The sequence below is a fragment of the Schistocerca nitens genome, chromosome 1, assembly GCF_023898315.1.
Source record: "Schistocerca nitens isolate TAMUIC-IGC-003100 chromosome 1, iqSchNite1.1, whole genome shotgun sequence".
Lineage (NCBI taxonomy): Eukaryota > Metazoa > Arthropoda > Insecta > Orthoptera > Acrididae > Schistocerca > Schistocerca nitens.
The window spans coordinates 1,182,949,120-1,182,967,328 of NC_064614.1; the positions used below are offsets into that span (position 1 = coordinate 1,182,949,120).

Consider the following 18,209-nt stretch of genomic DNA (forward strand, 5'->3'; position numbering starts at 1 on the left):
AACGGATGCAGAAACTTTTCATTTGCAGTCACGGAATAAAACAGATAAAAGATTTAACTGGAGTAGAATAACTGCTACAGATGTAAATAACTCCATAAACAAGCTGAACAACTCTAGAACAGAAGACTACCATGGATTCAGTAATTTTGTAATAAAGGTTATAATTAAGGAAATTAGAACTCCTCTACTCTACCTTGCAAATAAAATCCTTGATGATAGCATTTTCCCAGATTGCCTTAAAACTACGGTTACATTCCTCATATACAAAAAGGGTGACAGAGAGATACCAGATAGCTATAGGCCAATATCAGTTGTCCCTCTACTGGCCAAAATCATAGAGAGCTGTTCACATGCACAGATCTACATGTATTTTGAGAGCAATAAATTACTTAATGACAGCCAGTTTGGATTTTGAACTAATCAGTCAACCATAAAAGCTATTGAAAGCTTGATAACTGAAATCTACAGAGCTTTTGAAAGGAAACTGACCACCTGTGCAACACTCATAGACTTAGGCAAAGCATTTGATTCAGTATCACATGAGATAATTTTTAAAAAATTAGAATATTATGGTACTGCAGACAAACCACTTACTCAAATTAAATCATACCTAAATAACAGGCAACAGTTGGTGTATGTGAACAATGAAATGTCAGAATTAATGAAAACTAAGAGAGGAATTCCACAGGGCTCCATTCGTGGACCCTTCCTCTTTATTGTCTATGTTAACGACTTCTCAAAGTATATAGCTTGCAAAAATGTCTTATATGCCGATGATATGACCATGATCTCCACAGGTGAGAGTATACAAGAGGTGGTACACAAAAAGAACAAACTTCTTGAAAAATGTAGGGTGTCGTATATTGTTAACCAGTTACGTATAAACAACACAAAAACAGAGGAAATTTATTTTAATCTGAAGGTATGAAAAGAAGAGAATCAGAGTGTCAAACTATTGGGACTAACGATGGACCAAAGGCTCTCATGGGATGACCATATGCTGTGAGTAAAAGTTTATTGATGCTTTGCTACCATGCGATCTTTCAGTTACAGCTACAATATGGGATTCTGTTATGGGGTAATTCAACACGCATAAACTGTGTGTTCAAATGGCAAAAAAAAGGCTACCCACCTCCTCTTAACTATAAGCTGCACCTTGACCTGAAATATTTTATAATTATAAATCTTGAGAATCATAACTCTTAAAATATTCTCTGATAATGGAGATATACAAACAAATAAATTAAGTAGAGTTAATTGTGTATTATCAATCACAGGGTAGATTCCTCTGAATGGAATGAGATACCGCCAAATCCTTTGGGTTTAAAGACCTTAACTAATAGTACCCTGGTAAATATAAGTAACGTTTAAAATAATAGGGTATCTAATCCTAGTTTATTATTTAAATTTACAAGGATTGGGTCCAAGAGAAACCAGTAAGGAGCACTTCAGCCTATTAAACTTAATGAGCCTCCCAAGTCTCTATATTTATAACTGCTTAATATATGTAAAAGAAAATATACAACAATTTATGCAGAGAATGAATTTACATTTGCACAGCACCAGAAACAACTGGATGCTTGATATACTGTATTCTAGGTTGTCACTGACACCCAACAGTCACAGACACCTAAGTCTAAATTTATATAATAAACTGCCACAATCATTCAGAACCCTCACCATCTTTAAATTTAAGGAGGTATTAGACACATGGTTTAAAAATAAAGCGACTACTCAATTGAAGAATATCTTGCAAGTAATTTGGAAAGAATGTGTAAACAATGAAATAATGAACCTATCATTTACTAAATGTGTAAAACTGTATAATTAATTCTTGAATGTAAACTATATAAAGATTATTACTGAAGTCTTCTGATCAGTAAGAAGTTTATGTATTTATGTGTAATGTAAAATGATGATGTGTGTAAAACGTAAAAATTACTAACTACTAAAAAGATGTATTTATATATATGCATGATGCATAATGTAAAAATTAGTAACAACTATACTGCTATGAAAATGCAAAATGTATTTTGATGAAGCCAATTACATGGTAAACATACTGAACAACTAATAAATAAAAATATAACATACACTCTTAACAGAGCTTACACACCTTTTAGCATCTGTCACGAGTTGAACATAAGACTGTGATTAAAAAAACAAGTTATGTCAATAACGAAGCTGTGAATGGTGAAGTCAAAATCCATTCTATGCATTTCTTCCCAGGGATATGAGGCCCCCCCAGTGTTAAAAAAAAATTGGTAAAGTTCAAAAAAGTATGAAGAGAAACTATAACCTAGTGACTATCATATCATCAAATAATTATGACTGTTCATTTGTAGATGTAATAGTAAAGTTTCTAATGACAATGTTGTATGCAATTTTCCAGATTAATTACAGAAAGTGTAGTATGCAGTTGACAATAATAAATCCATTAGGTAGGGGCACCAACAATTCAAAATAAGCCAATTTAATGATGGAATTGAGCTTCACAAACACTTCATTCCAATTTAAGTTGTTATTCTTCATATGTGACATTGTGGCATATTGCCTGTCGGCTTTTGTCTCAAGATCTTTGGCCAACATTTGTTTAATGATTTTTCTGGCTTTTTTGTCAGTATGAGTGGCTGGAATTTTCAAAGGTTCACACTTTACTGCTAGTGGCATACTAGAATTGAGCCCATGGCCAGAAAATATATAAACTTTGTGTACCAACATCTGAGGACATTTCCCTAGTCATTACAGCTGTGGTTCTCCACTTGTTACTTGCAGCAGTCATTTGCAACAACACAGGAATCCAGGATCAGTTTACCTTTAGACTTCCTTCTTTTTTGTTAAAATTATTGTCATACTTATTAATTTTAATAGCTTTCCTGAGTAAATGGTTGTGGGAGCATTTCTCCACACTGTTTCCTCTTCCAACATATCAATTCTAATGCAACTGATGGAGTACTCACCATTCCTCAGAATGCATTCCAGATGCTGCATCTTGTGCTGAAGGTGCTGTGGATCACACATTTATCATGCCCGTGTTACGAGGATATTACTGGCTTGGGTGATGATTTGAAAGCTTGAGCAGATTTCGGTCCATATGTTTCAGTTTTTGACACATCCTGTGGACCATGATCTCAGCAGTTCTTGTAACCAGCATATCTAGAAAGGGTAGCTGCTGATCCTTTTCTACTTCCGTAGTAAATTTAAAATTGGCTTGGAGACTGATCATATATATTAGGAAGTACTGAGCTGTTCTGCAACATTACTGCACACAATAAAGTAACTGACTGTGTGTGGGGTGCAAACGAGGGTTTTTTGATTAGATGACTCTCCATCTAGTCCAGATAACGACAGTTGTAGGAGACCCATAAGTTTAAGTGTAAGATTCAAAAGAATTCCCCCACAGATGTGAGCATCAAAATTCTAATAGTTAATTACTGAAGCATTCACAACAAAATGCCAAAGTTTTAAGCACTCCTGAAAAGCAATGAAACTCACATAATACTAGGTACAGAAAGCTAGTTGTAACCTGAAATTGAGAGCAGTGAGGTTTGTGGGAAATATGTAAGTGTATATTGAAATCATAGGCTAATGGGAGATAGACTTGATGTATTTGTTGCAGTAGTCAAGAAACTTAAATCCAGTGAGACAGAAATTGAAGCTGCATGCGAGATTGTTTGGGTGAGTCTCAGTATCAGGGGTGGTCATAAAATAGAAACTCGATTCTTTCTGGTGCTCACCAGACTCATCTCCTGATGTAACCGAAAACCCCAGAGAAAACCTCAGTTCATTTGTATATAAGTTCCCCAATCATACTGTAATCATTGATGGAGACTTCAGTAATCCAAGAATCAATTGGGAAAGTTTGTTATTGGTTGGTGTGAGAAGACATCCTGTGAAAAGTTACTAAATGCCTTCTCTGTAAATTACCTAGAACAGATAGTTGAGAACCCCAGTCATGATGGAAATGTATTGGATCTAATGGAAACAAATAGATCTGACCTCTTTGAGGATGTCAACATCAAAACTAGTATCAGTGACCATGACGTGGTTGTGGCAACAGTGATTACCAAAGTACAATGGACATCTTTAACACGTAGAAAAAAATATATGTTCAGTTAAGTAGATTGAAAAGCAGTAGCGTCATATCTGAATGAGGAACTTGAAACATGCAGCATAGGGCAGGAGCATGTAGAGGGACTACGGCTCAACATTAAAAGAATGTTGGTCATGCACTGCATAGATATGTTACCAGCAGGACTGTTCATAATGGGAAGGAACCTCCATCATATACAGTCACTAAAAAGAAACTTCTAAAGAAACAGACTACTGCCTAATAGGTTTCAAACAATCCATAGGATTATAGATAGAGAGATACTGAATGAAATATGTTTAGCTGTGAAATGAGCAATGCATGAAGCCTTCAGAGACTACCATAGCAGAATATAGTCGGATAATATTTCACAAAACCCAAATAAATTCTTTTCGTAAATGGAGGCTGTTAGTGGCACCAAAGTTAGTGTCTGGGCACTCAGGAATGGGACAGGAGCTGAGGGTAGCAAAGCAAAAGTTGAAATGCTCAACTCCATTTTCAAATGTTCCTGCGTAAAAGAAAACTGGGGAAAATTGCCCCAGTTCAATCCTTGTACCACTGAAAAGGTGACTGAAACAGTGTTACTGTCAGTGGTGTTGAGGAACAACTGAAATTGTTAAAATTGAACAAAGCTCTAGGATCCGATGAAATCCCTATCAGATTCTATGCTGAATTTGCGGCTTATTTAGTACCTTTTCTAATTGCAATCTGTCACAGATCCCATGAACAAAAAACTGTGCCTTGTAGTTGGAAGAAAACACAGATTGTGCACGTTTACAAGAAGGGTAGTAGAGGTGATCCACAAAACTAGCATGTAATATCTGTGACAACAATTTGTTGTAGAATCTTTGAACAAATTCTGAGCTCAAATGTAATAAGGTATCTTGAACAGAATGACCTCCTCCATGCCAACCAGCATATTTTCTGAAAACATCGATCATGTGAAGCTCAGCTCAAACTTTTCTCACATGACATACTGAAAGCTTTGGATCAAGGCAGTCAGCAGATGCAGTATTTCACGATTTCCAAAAAGCATCTGACTCAGTACCACATCTAAGCTTATAGTCAAAAGAACAGTTATCTGGTGTATCAAACGAAATTTATGACTGGACTGAGGACTTTTTGGTAGGAAGGATGCACCAGGTAATCTTGTATGGAGAATCATCATTAGGTGTAGAAGTAACTTTTGATGCACTCCAGGAAATTGTCTTGGGAGCCTTGCTGCTCATGCTGCATTTTAATGACCAGTACTCTTAATTGTGCTGTTACTGCCTAAGTAGGACTGTTAAATTGGACCGTAGTCTTCTGAGAACTGTAATGAGGTGGCTGCAGGCACAGAACTGAACTTTCCAACTTCCAGACCGTAACTGCGCATCCTTGGCGCATAGTTTTTCATGCCTTTAGGCTGAAGAATGTCCTTGTCTGCCAGTATAAGGCAGAAGCAATGTAGTCCACAGTTGACAGTGGTCCCTTTGGTGGGTGTCTGCAGTGTCAATAGATGAATACAATGTGCAGCAGGACATGGTGCAGAAGCAGAAAATGGTCTGATTTGGTAAGTGCCATATGGAGGCAGCTGCTAGGAACTGAGAGTCACCAGGCCTGTGTTTTGATAGCATTTTGCTGTGTTTGTTGTGTACCCTTAAGCCTGATACACAACACTATTCCTTTCCTTTCCTCGATTTTAATTTTTTAAATACATTTGGTATTTTTTAATTTGTGTATTAGCTTTCCACTTTTATTACACTTTAATGATGTTTTATCAGTAATCTCAGTCTTGTTTATTATCATATCTTTCACTTTCAAGTTCTCTGGTTTTCAAATCTCATTCAGTGCAGGCAGCAACAATCAGTCTTCCCTTCTCATCCTCTCCAGTAAGTCTCACCTGACCCAGTGTTCTGGGTGACTTTTCCCTAATTCTTCCAATTTCCTAAACCTCAACATTTGTCTTCCTTTATCCTTCTGCAGAAGGAGCTAATGGCTACAGAAGCTTGCACATTTCCACATTTTTATATGTGTTTTTTCCTGCCATCACTTAGTAGGTATTTTATGGGAGTCAGTCTACCCACATCCCATGAAGATTATAAATGTGATACTCAGATTTATTTTTATGACACCCTTAAAAGTGCAGTGGCACTAATATTTCTTACTCCTTTAAAAATATTAATGTGTATAGAGTAGACAATTTTTTTTGCTATAGCTTGTTTTAATAAAAGTATACGTTATTCTTTTCAGACAACTGAATCGCAACCACAGGTATTAGCACAGCTTCACCAAAAAGAAGTACAAGAGAAGGTGCTGACAGAAGAATGGGCGGAAAAATGGCGTGAAACACAAAAGATCCTTCAAGAGCAGAAAGCACTTGGTTTAAGAAAGTCTGGTCTGGGAGTTGTCCTTGATTCTGATATGCCTCATCTTGTTGGCATTGATGATAATGTTCTTAGCACAGGTGTCACATTGTATCACTTAAAGGTCAGTAAAATGGAGACATGTTGTTCAGTAATGAGTAATGTATATAGTGAGAATGAGGAAATAACTTTTGTTTAATGTGTGTTTCTGTATTTCTGTTTATGTCTTCCCAAAGGAAAGTCTTGTGCAAATTCAGAAGTGATCATTTTGTTCTGCATTATTCTTTTTACTTACATTATGCTATCAACCATAATACATACTAGAAAATTAAAATATATTTATGACTGTGAGGAAGAAGGGGGTGTTGGGTATGTAATATTTCTAAATGTGAACATTCAAAAGTCCACACACTATCCAAGTAATATGATTTTTAGCATGCCAGTCATGTCAGTTTGCTGTTATTCATTGAATGAACAGTTCAGCTCTTGTTGTTAGCCCAATTACTTTTAATGTTGATATTTTCCCCCACAGTTTTCTTCAGTTATACCATATCACACATAGTATATTGTCCAGCCTGTGGATAGTGGTCATGTACAATACTGGAATGTGACTACAGTACTGGAATGTGACTTTGAAAATAATATACATTGTGTTCTCCATTGCCTTGTTTTCTTCCCAAATTTTGTTCATATGACTGGCCACATCAGAGTTGTTAAATGTTCAGATGTGTGTGGATTCCTAAGGGACCAAACTGCTTAGGTCATCGGTCCCTAGACTTACACACTACTTAAAATAACTTATGCTAGGAATGACACACACACGACTGAGGGAGGACTCGAACCTCCAGCAGGAGGGCCATGATGTCCGTGACATGGCAATTCAAACCATATGGCCACTCCACATGGCTCAGAGTTGTTATAAATCAAACTTAATTAAAAACAAATTACTTGCTCTCATCAAATTTCTTCATTGTGTTGTAGAGGGCTGTGCTCTAATCACACTATTTCTATCCAACGGAACCAAATTCCTTTCGCCTAACAGAAGCATGCAAGTGTGAAGTGTCAGGTAGAACTGTAGTTGGCAGCTAAGTGTCACAATAGAAGCTGAGTGAAATGTTTATTTTAGAACAGTTTTTACTATATTTCAATAATGTTACTTATTACTGTAGATACCTAGGCTTGAAAGGGAAGGGAGCCTTTTCTGTGGGGTAGCAGAGGAAGTGAAGGTACTTTTTATGGATGTTGGAGTTCATACAAACAATTGTTCTTATGAAGCTGTTAGAGGATGAGTGAGTGACTTAAAAGAAGGTGAATGTTTGTGTAAGAGATGGAATAAAATGTATCTGGATATGGTGATAAGATTCAAGAAAAATGAGGAGGATATCTCTCTTCTATTGTTGCTTACAGTCAAGACAATATTGGTGAACATGAACAAAGCAGATGATTTATCTGGCGACCTTCGGAATACAATCCCGAGCGCTTACCGCTGCGCCACGAAGCTGTGGAAAATTCTTAATCGTAGAGAGTATTTCACCGCTACGGTTTCTTTTAACTGTCATTATATATATATATATATATATATATATATATATATATATATATATATGACCGGCAATCAGTTACAACAATTATGCATATAATAAGTTGTTGAAAGTTGTTTGTCGTGGAAAAACTGGCGACTTCGAACATCATTATGTTTTCCGCAAACAAAGTTGTATTTCACAAATGTTATTAATTGTCTTCATAATGTTAACCACGTATAGTTAACAGAAGACGTAGAAACGATATTCCGAAACGAATACGTATAGCATAAGTCAAACGTTCGAATTAGAATAGAGACCCCACGAACACAAATTCGCTGTGGCAGGTATGAAATATAAACTCCGTTACTCGCTCGTTACACTTGAAGGACAGATGTTGAATGGGCCGAAACGAGCCGCTGCATAACAGCGTAGTTGCCTGCTAACTTCGAAAGAAGGTAGATGCGGTCCCTAGCGCAACTTATAAAATCGTCGAAAATCAGTGCGGACGGGAGAGCTTTGGTACACCCTGTTAAAAAAACGGAAAAATGGAGGCGGTGCAATTGGAGAGCCATCCGCCTTCACCAACATGCATAAGCAATTCATTAATATATATATATATATATATATGTATCGAAAGCGCTGGCACGTCGATAGACACACAAACAAACACAAACATACACACAAAATTCAAGCTTTCGCAACAAACCGCTGCCCCACCAGGAAAGAGGGAAGGAGAGGGAAAGACAAAAGGATGTGGGTTTCAAGGGAGAGGGCAAGGAGCCACCCCAATCCCGGGAGCGGAAAGACCCACCCCAGGGGGAAAAAAGGACGGGTACACACTCGCGCACACACACACACACAAATATCCATCCACACATACCATCTGCACGTGTGCGGACGCGGGCAGACATATTCTCTGCCCAAACCTTTGTCTTCAAATATGTCTGCTTGTGTCTGTGTATGTGTGGATGGATATTTGTGTGTGTGTGTGTGTGTGTGTGCGCGAGTGTGTACCCGTCCTTTTTTCCCCCTGGGGTGGGTCTTTCCGCTCCCGGGATTGGGGTGGCTCCTTGCCCTCTCCCTTGAAACCCACATCCTTTTGTCTTTCCCTCTCCTTCCCTCTTTCCTGGTGGGGCAGCGGTTTGTTGCGAAAGCTTGAATTTTGTGTGTATGTTTGTGTTTGTTTGTGTGTCTATCGACGTGCCAGCGCTTTCGTTTGGTAAGTCATATCATCTTTGTTTTATATATATATATAATAGAGGGAAACATTCCACGTCTTTAAATATGTCTGCTTGTGTCTGTATATGTGTGGATGGATATGTGTGTGTGTGCGCGAGTGTATACCCGTCCTTTTTTCCCCCTAAGGTAAGTCTTTCCGCTCCCGGGATTGGAATGACTCCTTACCTTCTCCCTTAAAACTCACATCCTTTCGTCTTTCCCTCTCCTTCCCTCTTTCCTGATGAGGCAACAGTTTGTTGCGAAAGCTTGAATTTTGTGTGTATGTTTGTGTTTGTTTGTGTGTCTGTCGACCTGCCAGCACTTTCATTTGGTAAGTCACATCATCTTCGTATATAAACAAAGATGATGTGACTTACCGAACGAAAGCACTAGCAGGTCGATAGACACACAAACAAACACAAACACACACACAAAATTCAAGCTTTCGCAACAAACTTGAATTACAAAAAACTAATAATAAAAAAAAATTGCATGGCGCGACATTCGATCCGGCGACCTTCGGATTACGAACCAGAGCGCTTACCGCTGTGCCACGACGCTGTAGAAAACTATTAATCGTAGAGAGTATTTCACCGCAACGGTTTCTTTTAACTGTCGATTTTCTTGACAACGGCTGAGAAGTGCATCTTGGTGCTTTGCCACATTACACCTTTGGCCATGAGATTTTATTATGCGCAGTAAGAATCGAATCTGAATTTCACAATTGGCGGCCTCCCCTTGTGAGTGTCATATGATGAACTAATTTATCTTGAGAGATTTAGCTGAGGCAGCATTTATAGCATACAGTATTAGCAATGTTTTATTGCTATAATATTTTTGCACAATAAATTGAGTGGAGACAGATGTGAATGACTACTTGAAATCTACTCACTCTACCTAACTTGATTTTATGTTTAGTCTTAAATCAGTTTGTGGTTTATTTCACAAGTTCACAGTTGATGCTTACTCATAACAATGAGCAATTAAGCTAATGCAATAATGTTAAGAAAGAAACTTGGAGATGTTGTCTTGAAGTATTTTGCTCTAAGTAGTTCCTTTAACGGTGTTTCATCACACAGTTGCCTTTATTCTATCCAATCTATAAGTGTATACTCATGAAACAGAAATAATAAATATTTTGTAGGAGGGTGAGACATTAATTGGTACGGAGGATGCATCCACGCAGCAAGATATTGTTCTGGATGGAGTTGGGGTTGAAGCAGAACACTGTAGCGTTCAGCTGAAGGATGGTGTAGCTACTCTCATTCCAAAGCATGCAGCACAGTGCTGGGTCAACACAGTTCTGGTTGACAAACCAACTAGACTGTCGCAGGGTGAGATAAATTGCCTCTTTCTTGCTTTCATTCAGCAATCATTTGTTAATCTTGGTCTTAACTCACTTTTATATATCATTACACTGTGTTAAAATTTTAGTCTAGTATTTGACAAAGGCCCAATATACTACACCTCTTAGAACAAAGATAGAAATGAATACTACATATTATCCAGATACAAACCTTCTCACCAGGTAATAAAGTTATATGCTATGCTGATTATGTTGTCACTGCTTTCTTGACCATCAAATCCCAAAATTATTAACCTAGATTCAAAATCTGAGTGTTGTCTTCATCAATATAATGGTAATTGGAAATGCAATGCTTGGGCATATCACATATTTACAAGGCCGAAGAAGCCAAATTTCAGTATTTTAGTCTTGCCTACTTGTATTGCTTCTTACGTCAGCTGCTTGAGTTATTTATTTATATAATTAATGTAATACCAGATCATCCTACATGGTCCCTAGACCTCAAATAAAATAACATTGTGATTGACAAACGGTAGTGACTGGAAACTTTGTTGCTGGCTGGTATGCAGCATGACAGTTGCTGATGGAATTGATAGTTGAGCACACACTACACATTAAAAAAGTAGATGTTTTCTTTTAAGCTCCAAGATAACATCTGCTTACAGATTGTTGTCGTTGGCTTCTTTGTCAGGTGTGAGGAGGGTAGTAATGATGGTGACAGTAGTAGCAGCAGAAGCTAACCACATGTTAAAAGGTGAATACCAGCCATAAGATGAGTGTCCAGTCATACTTAGTAAATGTTGCTAGTACAAAGTTACCTTTTAAAGCAGAAAAATGATTGTAAGACCTGAACGTAACTGAAGTCTTAGTACAACAGGCTATATCACCAATGTATGCTTGTAAATTACATTGTGAATCTTTTGCCCTGCTGTCTGTAGGGTCACTTGAACTGCTCCTACTATCAAGAAAATAATAGGTTACTCATTGTTAGTTTTCATTACACATTCATTCTCCCTCGCTGTAATTATTTGTTCCTTTATTCCACCCATGGCACTGTGCAACTCTCTTGATAAATTTTGCTTGCAGCATTCCTAGTAAAATGTTGTAATTCTTGCAGTGTACATTCTTATTGTCTTTTACACCCGTCCGTCTAAACTCCCCACAATTAAAATGGCAGTAATATGGTGACAGTCTCAAAAGGGTATGGCTATATTTTTTATCAAGTTCATCTACATCATAATGTTATTACAGTGGTTTATTCTAAGTCAGGATCTTTTGTACAGCTGACAACATTCTGTCGTCTGGAGGTAACTGTAGGTGCCTTGTCAAAGACTGCTGAATGATAGCAGACATTGTTCATTACACTTACAAAATATTAGTGTATCTTTATAATGGGGAGTCCTCTAACCACTGCAGCAAAGTCTTTTCATTCATTTCTTCATCATAGTTGCTGATTTTCATTACTTTAAACAGCATAAAATTATGTATGAACACAGAATGAATATTTCTGTCTGTAGCAGTGTGTGCATTGGTTTGAAATTCCATGACAGGTAAAACCTGTGTTCCAGGTCGTGACTTGAATGCAGGACCTTGGCTTTCAAGGGTAATATTCTTCCATACTATTCAGGCAAATCATAAATTTTCAAATAACTTCCTGGAATTCAGCCAGGTAACACTTTCAGCTCCCGCCGATATTTCGGCGGGAGAACACCCCACCATTTTCAAGGCAAACTGCTAATGAAAATGGCGGGGTGTTCTCCCGCCGAAATATCGGCCGTCGCTGAAAGTGTTACCTGGCTGAATTCCCGGAAGTTATTTGAAAGTTGTATATGCCAGGAGAAACTCAGGTCTCAAGACATGAATTGTCCTCATAGATTGGAAAGTGGGGTACTGGCAGAATTGAAGCTGTGAGAATATACCATGAATCATCCCTGGATAAATTAGTCAGTAACGGCACTGCCCTTGAAATGGAAGGTTCTGGGTTTGATTTCCAATATGACACACAGTTTTAATATGACATGAACTTTCTGTGAACCCAACTGACATATTTTCATACAGAAGAAGCATATTTTCATATAGAAGAAGCAATACACTAACTCTTCCAGTTGATACTAGCATTTCATAAAAGTAAGATTTCAGAACTCCCTACAGCTACTGATGAAGGTGGCTGTCAATAGCAAAATGCTGTTGTCTGTGTTAATGTATTTTATAATTGATGACAGTTTCAGTGAAGCAGCATGGATTTTTATTTTTATTCCACATTAAAAATATTACAATACAGGCTGATGTAAAGATTTTTATGTTCTGTTGATCAAATGTGATAGTTGATAAAGGTTTATCCCATCAGCAGCTCTAGATAGTTGTGAAATATGATTTTTTGAAATATGTATGAACTGTGGGGTACCACCTGCACAAAATTTATTGGGAATGTCATGACAGCAGTTAACTTCCTCAGCAGAGTTTTTATAGTAATTTTTAGGATCTGTAACATCACAGTACTTCTCATTTCTTATACCAGATGTTAAAAAAAATTCATCATCTCATCTAAAAGTAGCTGCACGTGTCTTCTGGTTGATAGAGTTTTAATTACTAACCTATAGCAAAATATTAATACTTCTCTGTACTATCATTAGCCAAAAAACCTTAATTTGATATTGCAAAGAGATTATGAAATGTTTGGGATCTATACTTTAGGCAACTCATACCTTTGATAAATATGACACTGCATCTGTGATATTCTCTCTTTTATGTGACCCTGAATAAAATTTTAAAAATTCTGTAATGTGATGTATATTTCGAATGGGGGCTGTGACTATCTAAATAAATTGCTTACAAAAGAGAAATGTAAAACATATCAATGAATTTAGTTTAGCACACTAGGTGACAACATTGAGTCAGATGTGGTACGATGTGTTACCATGTATGAAATGTATTTACTCCAGACTGGAGTGATATTCTGCTTTCCTTTCAGCTATAAAAACAATTCTGGTATGTAAGCCACATTCCATATGCAGCAACAATGACCTACAGAAGACTCTGAATTAAGTGCAATGGATTACTTAAGCATCGTAAAAACTTATAAACAGTTACCTTATTATCAAGCTCCAATGGTAGACTACAAAGTACAGAAGAACTCAGTTTTTTAGCAAATATTTTTGTTAGAATCATTTGTTTGGGACTGCATAAGGAGGAAAATATGTGAACTGAATAATGGTGGTTTCCAGTTGTGTTTTTATATAGAAACAATAGTTTTTAGACAGGTATGCTATATGGCTCAAAGTCCCTCAGTATTTGGCTCTCCTCCCTCTACCCTTTATAAGTAACATACCAGACAAAGCTATGCATGTATCAGGTGCAATTTTCATGAAAATGCTGTGAGACAAAGCAGCCCATTTGAATGTACTTTAATAACTTCCTTATGTCTTGACCACACTTTTATTATTTCCAAAAACACCTTATGCATTTTGACATTTCATCGTTTTCAAAGGCTATAAAATGCAACACAGAACTGGTATCAGAAGATATATATGTTATACTTCACTCTTGGTAAGAGACATAGTTTAACAACTAGAATATGGCTTTCTATCTTACCAGTGTTATGTCACTCATATAAAATTGTTCATTAGATATGTCTAGCACATCAGCATTCTCAATCACAAGACAAGTGCATACTGCTACCAAGGAAAATTTTAGAAACAAAGTGTATTAAACCACCAAGTGGTGCTGGATACTTGGTACACATTGCCTTTTGATTTGTTTACAGATATAATTTTCATCATATAAAATAGTTTCATCTGTAAACATGGAAATCACGTTACAATATTTTACAAAAGGTATTTCTTTACAAAACAATGTGTGACAGATCTTTTGAGTAATCGAAATAATACATTGGAAGACTGCGCTGATTGGTGCTGAGGCCAACTGTCAGTGAACAAACATGTTTTGACATGTGCTGCACCTGTTCCTCATAAGTGAATGCCACATGCCTCAGCTGGTATTTGTAGACTTTGTGAATTCTTATAAAAATGATATTTGTGAACTTTTACTGATGCTAGTAATTTATATGCTGTAAGATGTAAAACAAATTGTTTGTTAACAGAGAGTTGGCCCCAGCACCAATCTGTGTTCTTCCAATGTATTAATTTTGACCACTGGAAAGATCTGTTTCACATTGTTGTTGTTGTTGTTTTTTTTTTTTTAAAAAAAAAGATACCTTTTGTAAAACACTGTAATGTGTTTTCCAGGTTTACTGATGAAATTGTTTTATACAGTGTGACAATAAAAATCATGGTTGTATACAAAACAAAGTGGAGCATGTACCAAGTATCCGGCACCACCAATGAGTTTAGTCCACTTGGTTTCCAAAATTTTCCCTTGGTGGCAGTTTGCACTTTTCTCGTGACTGAGAATGTTGACGTGATACTATGTATCTAATGAACAGTTTTATATCGTTGGCGTAACACTGGTAGCTAGTAAGCCATATTCTAGTCGTTACACTATGTCATCTTACCAATGACGAAATGTAACACATTTTCATATCTTATGCTGTCCGCCCCGATAGCTGAGTGATCAGCTTGACAGATTGCCCGCTCAGGGACTGGGTGTTGTGCTGTCTTCATCATCATTTCATTCATATCTGGCACACAGGTCACCCAATGTGGCGTCAAATGTAATAAGACCTGCACCAAGGCGGCCAGACCTGCCCCGCACTGGGCCTCCCGGCCAGTGTCGCCAAACGCTCATTTCCATTTCCATAGTCGGCTGGAGTGACACTACAGTCTGGAACCGCGCAATCGCTACGGTCGCAGGTTCGAATCCTGCCTCGGGCATGGTTGTGCGTGATGTCCTTAGGTTAGTTAGGTTTAAGTAGTTCTAAGTTCTGGGGGACTGATGACCTCAGTAGTTAAGTCCCATAGTGCTCAGAGCCATTTTTGAACCATTTCCATATCTTATGCTACCAGTTACGTGTTGTATTTCGTAGCCTTTCAAAATGATGGAATGTAGGAATGCGCAAGGTGTTTTTGGAAATAATAAAAGCACTACACATGTACTAGCAAAACAGGTAACAGGGCAAACATGTGATGCCAAGAAAGAACTGTGAGTTCCTTATACAGGTAGCTGGCTATTATCAAAAGACTCACTGCGATGCTAATCACAAAGTTACCTTGATCAAAAAATAGAAGGGTTACTGTTTTCACACTTACAAGGGGAACTTACTGACTGATCCCCTTCAATTTTCTTTGTACCATAGGATTTTTGAAGGTCAGTGCGTGGACATCAGTTTCCTACAGCAATATGAGGAAGAAGAAAAAACGCCTTTTAAAACCAGAAGATTTCCAACCAGTGTTAACTACAAATTATTTTAAGGTTATTAGTATAGATGTCACCAACTTAACAACTATCTTAAAAGTCTAGTAGCTGTGAAGTCATTGGTTTGAATCTCGACGATAGTAACTTGTGGTTTTGTTTGCTAATATTCCATATTTATTAACACATGGTAACATTAGTTAACAAGTATTGGACTGTAGCTTTTTATAAAAAAAACAACTTTCTATTTCTAATTAGTAATTGCATGGTGCAATTAGAGAAGAGAATCAAGTGAGACACTCAGCAAGCAGACAGAGAGAAACTTTTGAAGAAACAAGAACACAAAATGAACTAATTAAAGTTGCAATGAGTGAAGTTCATGAAATACAGCAAGTAGCAAAGCAGTAGTAGTAGAGATCAAAGTTTGGCATGTGAAGCATTGTGTCATGATCCCACTAAATACTGCATTTCTGCTGTTCCAAACTGAAACCTTCTTCATGGATGAGTGGAGGGCTACCATAGCATATACCCCCACAGGGGTATAGAGGTGGGTTGCAGAATTATAAACTATATTTACATTTTTTGTACATAATGATATGAAATTTAAATCAAATATTTCAAAAAGTTACTACCAACGAGATTCGAGCCATTGACTTCACAATTACCAAATTTTTGTGCTATGCTTTTGAGCGCCAGCAACTGTGTTATTAATATGGAAATGTTTTGCAGGTAACAGTGGTGAGGAATCTTCTAATTTTCAAATGCAATTTTTTTTTTAGATTTTGTGAGAATTGATGTTTGGGCACTGAGCTTACAGTTATGTATGTCTGAAGAAAATTGAAGAAGAGAGCTAGTCCATTAAGGTCACCTTGTTAGTAATACTAGTAGAATCAATTTTGGTAAATAAAAATTAATGCTTTTTCCAATGATTCACTGAAGAACTCCATTGCTACACACGTCATGCTGTACTGGTGCAGCTCTCTCTTCTTAGCTTCTGTATAGCCAAAAATGTAAACATTAAAAAAATACAGAAAGAAAGTTAACTTGCCATACCCATACGAAAAATTGTATGTTTACAGCAACATTGTCAGTTCAAATGCTTGATATATTATAAGTTTTTTACATCTTAGTTTCATTGCCATATTTTAATAAGCATGATATTTGTACATAACAATGTTGTTGTTGTTTTTGGTCATTGTCGTCATCATTCTTGCTGTTTAGTCTGTCTGTAAACTGAAGAGTAAGCAGCATTTGTAGTAGGGGAATTGGACTTTCTCAAAAGAACTGTTAAACCACCATTCAAGAGCACTGAGAATCATTTTATTGATTGGCGACTCCATGGAGTGCTGTCTAATAATGTAAAACAGTGTGCAGTGATGTATAAATATTTTCTTAATGTGATGTATAAATATCTTCTTAATTTTGTTCATTGGGTTATTCATATTAGCTACTAATTGTCTATAGTGTTAATCCAGATAGTGAAAAATAAACACTCGCCTGTCATGTCTTCATACTGCGTCACACTGATTAGATGTGCTGTGAAATGGTCAGTACTGGCCAGCATAAGCTTGTGAAATAGCCTACAGTTGCTCATTGTGCTGTGTCTGGGTAGAGAGAGTAGGGAATTGCCTGCTTGGTCTTTAGGGTGCCACAGGTTTTATAGTCTTGAGCCCAATGACTGACTGGAAGCATTCTCGTACTATTCTGTTTTCTGCAAGCCTCTTCCTTTTTGCTTAATTACTGCAGATTACATAATCTGTTTGACCCTGTTCGCTATATTCAAGACTTGTTCTCTGTCTGCTTTTTTCACTCCACCTCCCCCATAACATGCATGCAATCGCACGTGCACACTCTCTCTCTCTCTCTCTCTCTCTCTCTCTCTCTCTCTCTCTTTCTCTCTCTCTCCATTACTGTAGTCACTATTCCTTGATGTCTCAGGATATGTCTAACCAACCTATTCCTTTTTTGCTCAGTTTTAACATAAAGCTCTCTTCTCCCCTTTCAGTTCAGTGCCTCTTCATTTGTTATGTGATCTACCTATTGAATCTTCTTCATTATTCTGTAACATCACATTTCAGAAGCTTCTCTTCTCTCCTTGTATGTACTCTTTATAATCAATTTTTCACTTCCATATAAAGTTTTGCTACAAACAAATATTTTCAGTAAAGATGTACTAAGCTTTCCTTGCTATTGCCAGTATGCATTTCATATCCTTTTTTTTCAGTTGCTGTCAGTTATTTTGCCATCCAGAAATGAAAACTCATCAATTTCTTTGAGCATTTAATTTCCTAATCTAATTTTCACAACATTACGTGGCTCAGTTCACACTACATCACTGTTGTTTTACATTTGATTACATTTGTCTTATAACCTCTTTTTAAAGGAACTAACCATTCCTTTCAACTGACATGCCAGGTCCT

The 18,209-nt window shown here is 37.1% G+C and overlaps 1 protein-coding gene across 1 annotated transcript in view; it reads left to right on the plus strand.

Moving 5' to 3' along the window:
* LOC126200705 (kinesin-like protein Klp98A) overlaps positions 1–18,209 on the plus strand; it is a 391,643-nt gene that overhangs the window by 260,820 nt on the left and 112,614 nt on the right. Inside the window, exons 9-10 of the mRNA XM_049936729.1 lie at positions 6,323–6,559; positions 10,321–10,510. Coding sequence (XP_049792686.1) covers positions 6,323–6,559; positions 10,321–10,510 — 427 coding nt within the window. The remainder of the gene's footprint in view (positions 1–6,322; positions 6,560–10,320; positions 10,511–18,209) is intronic.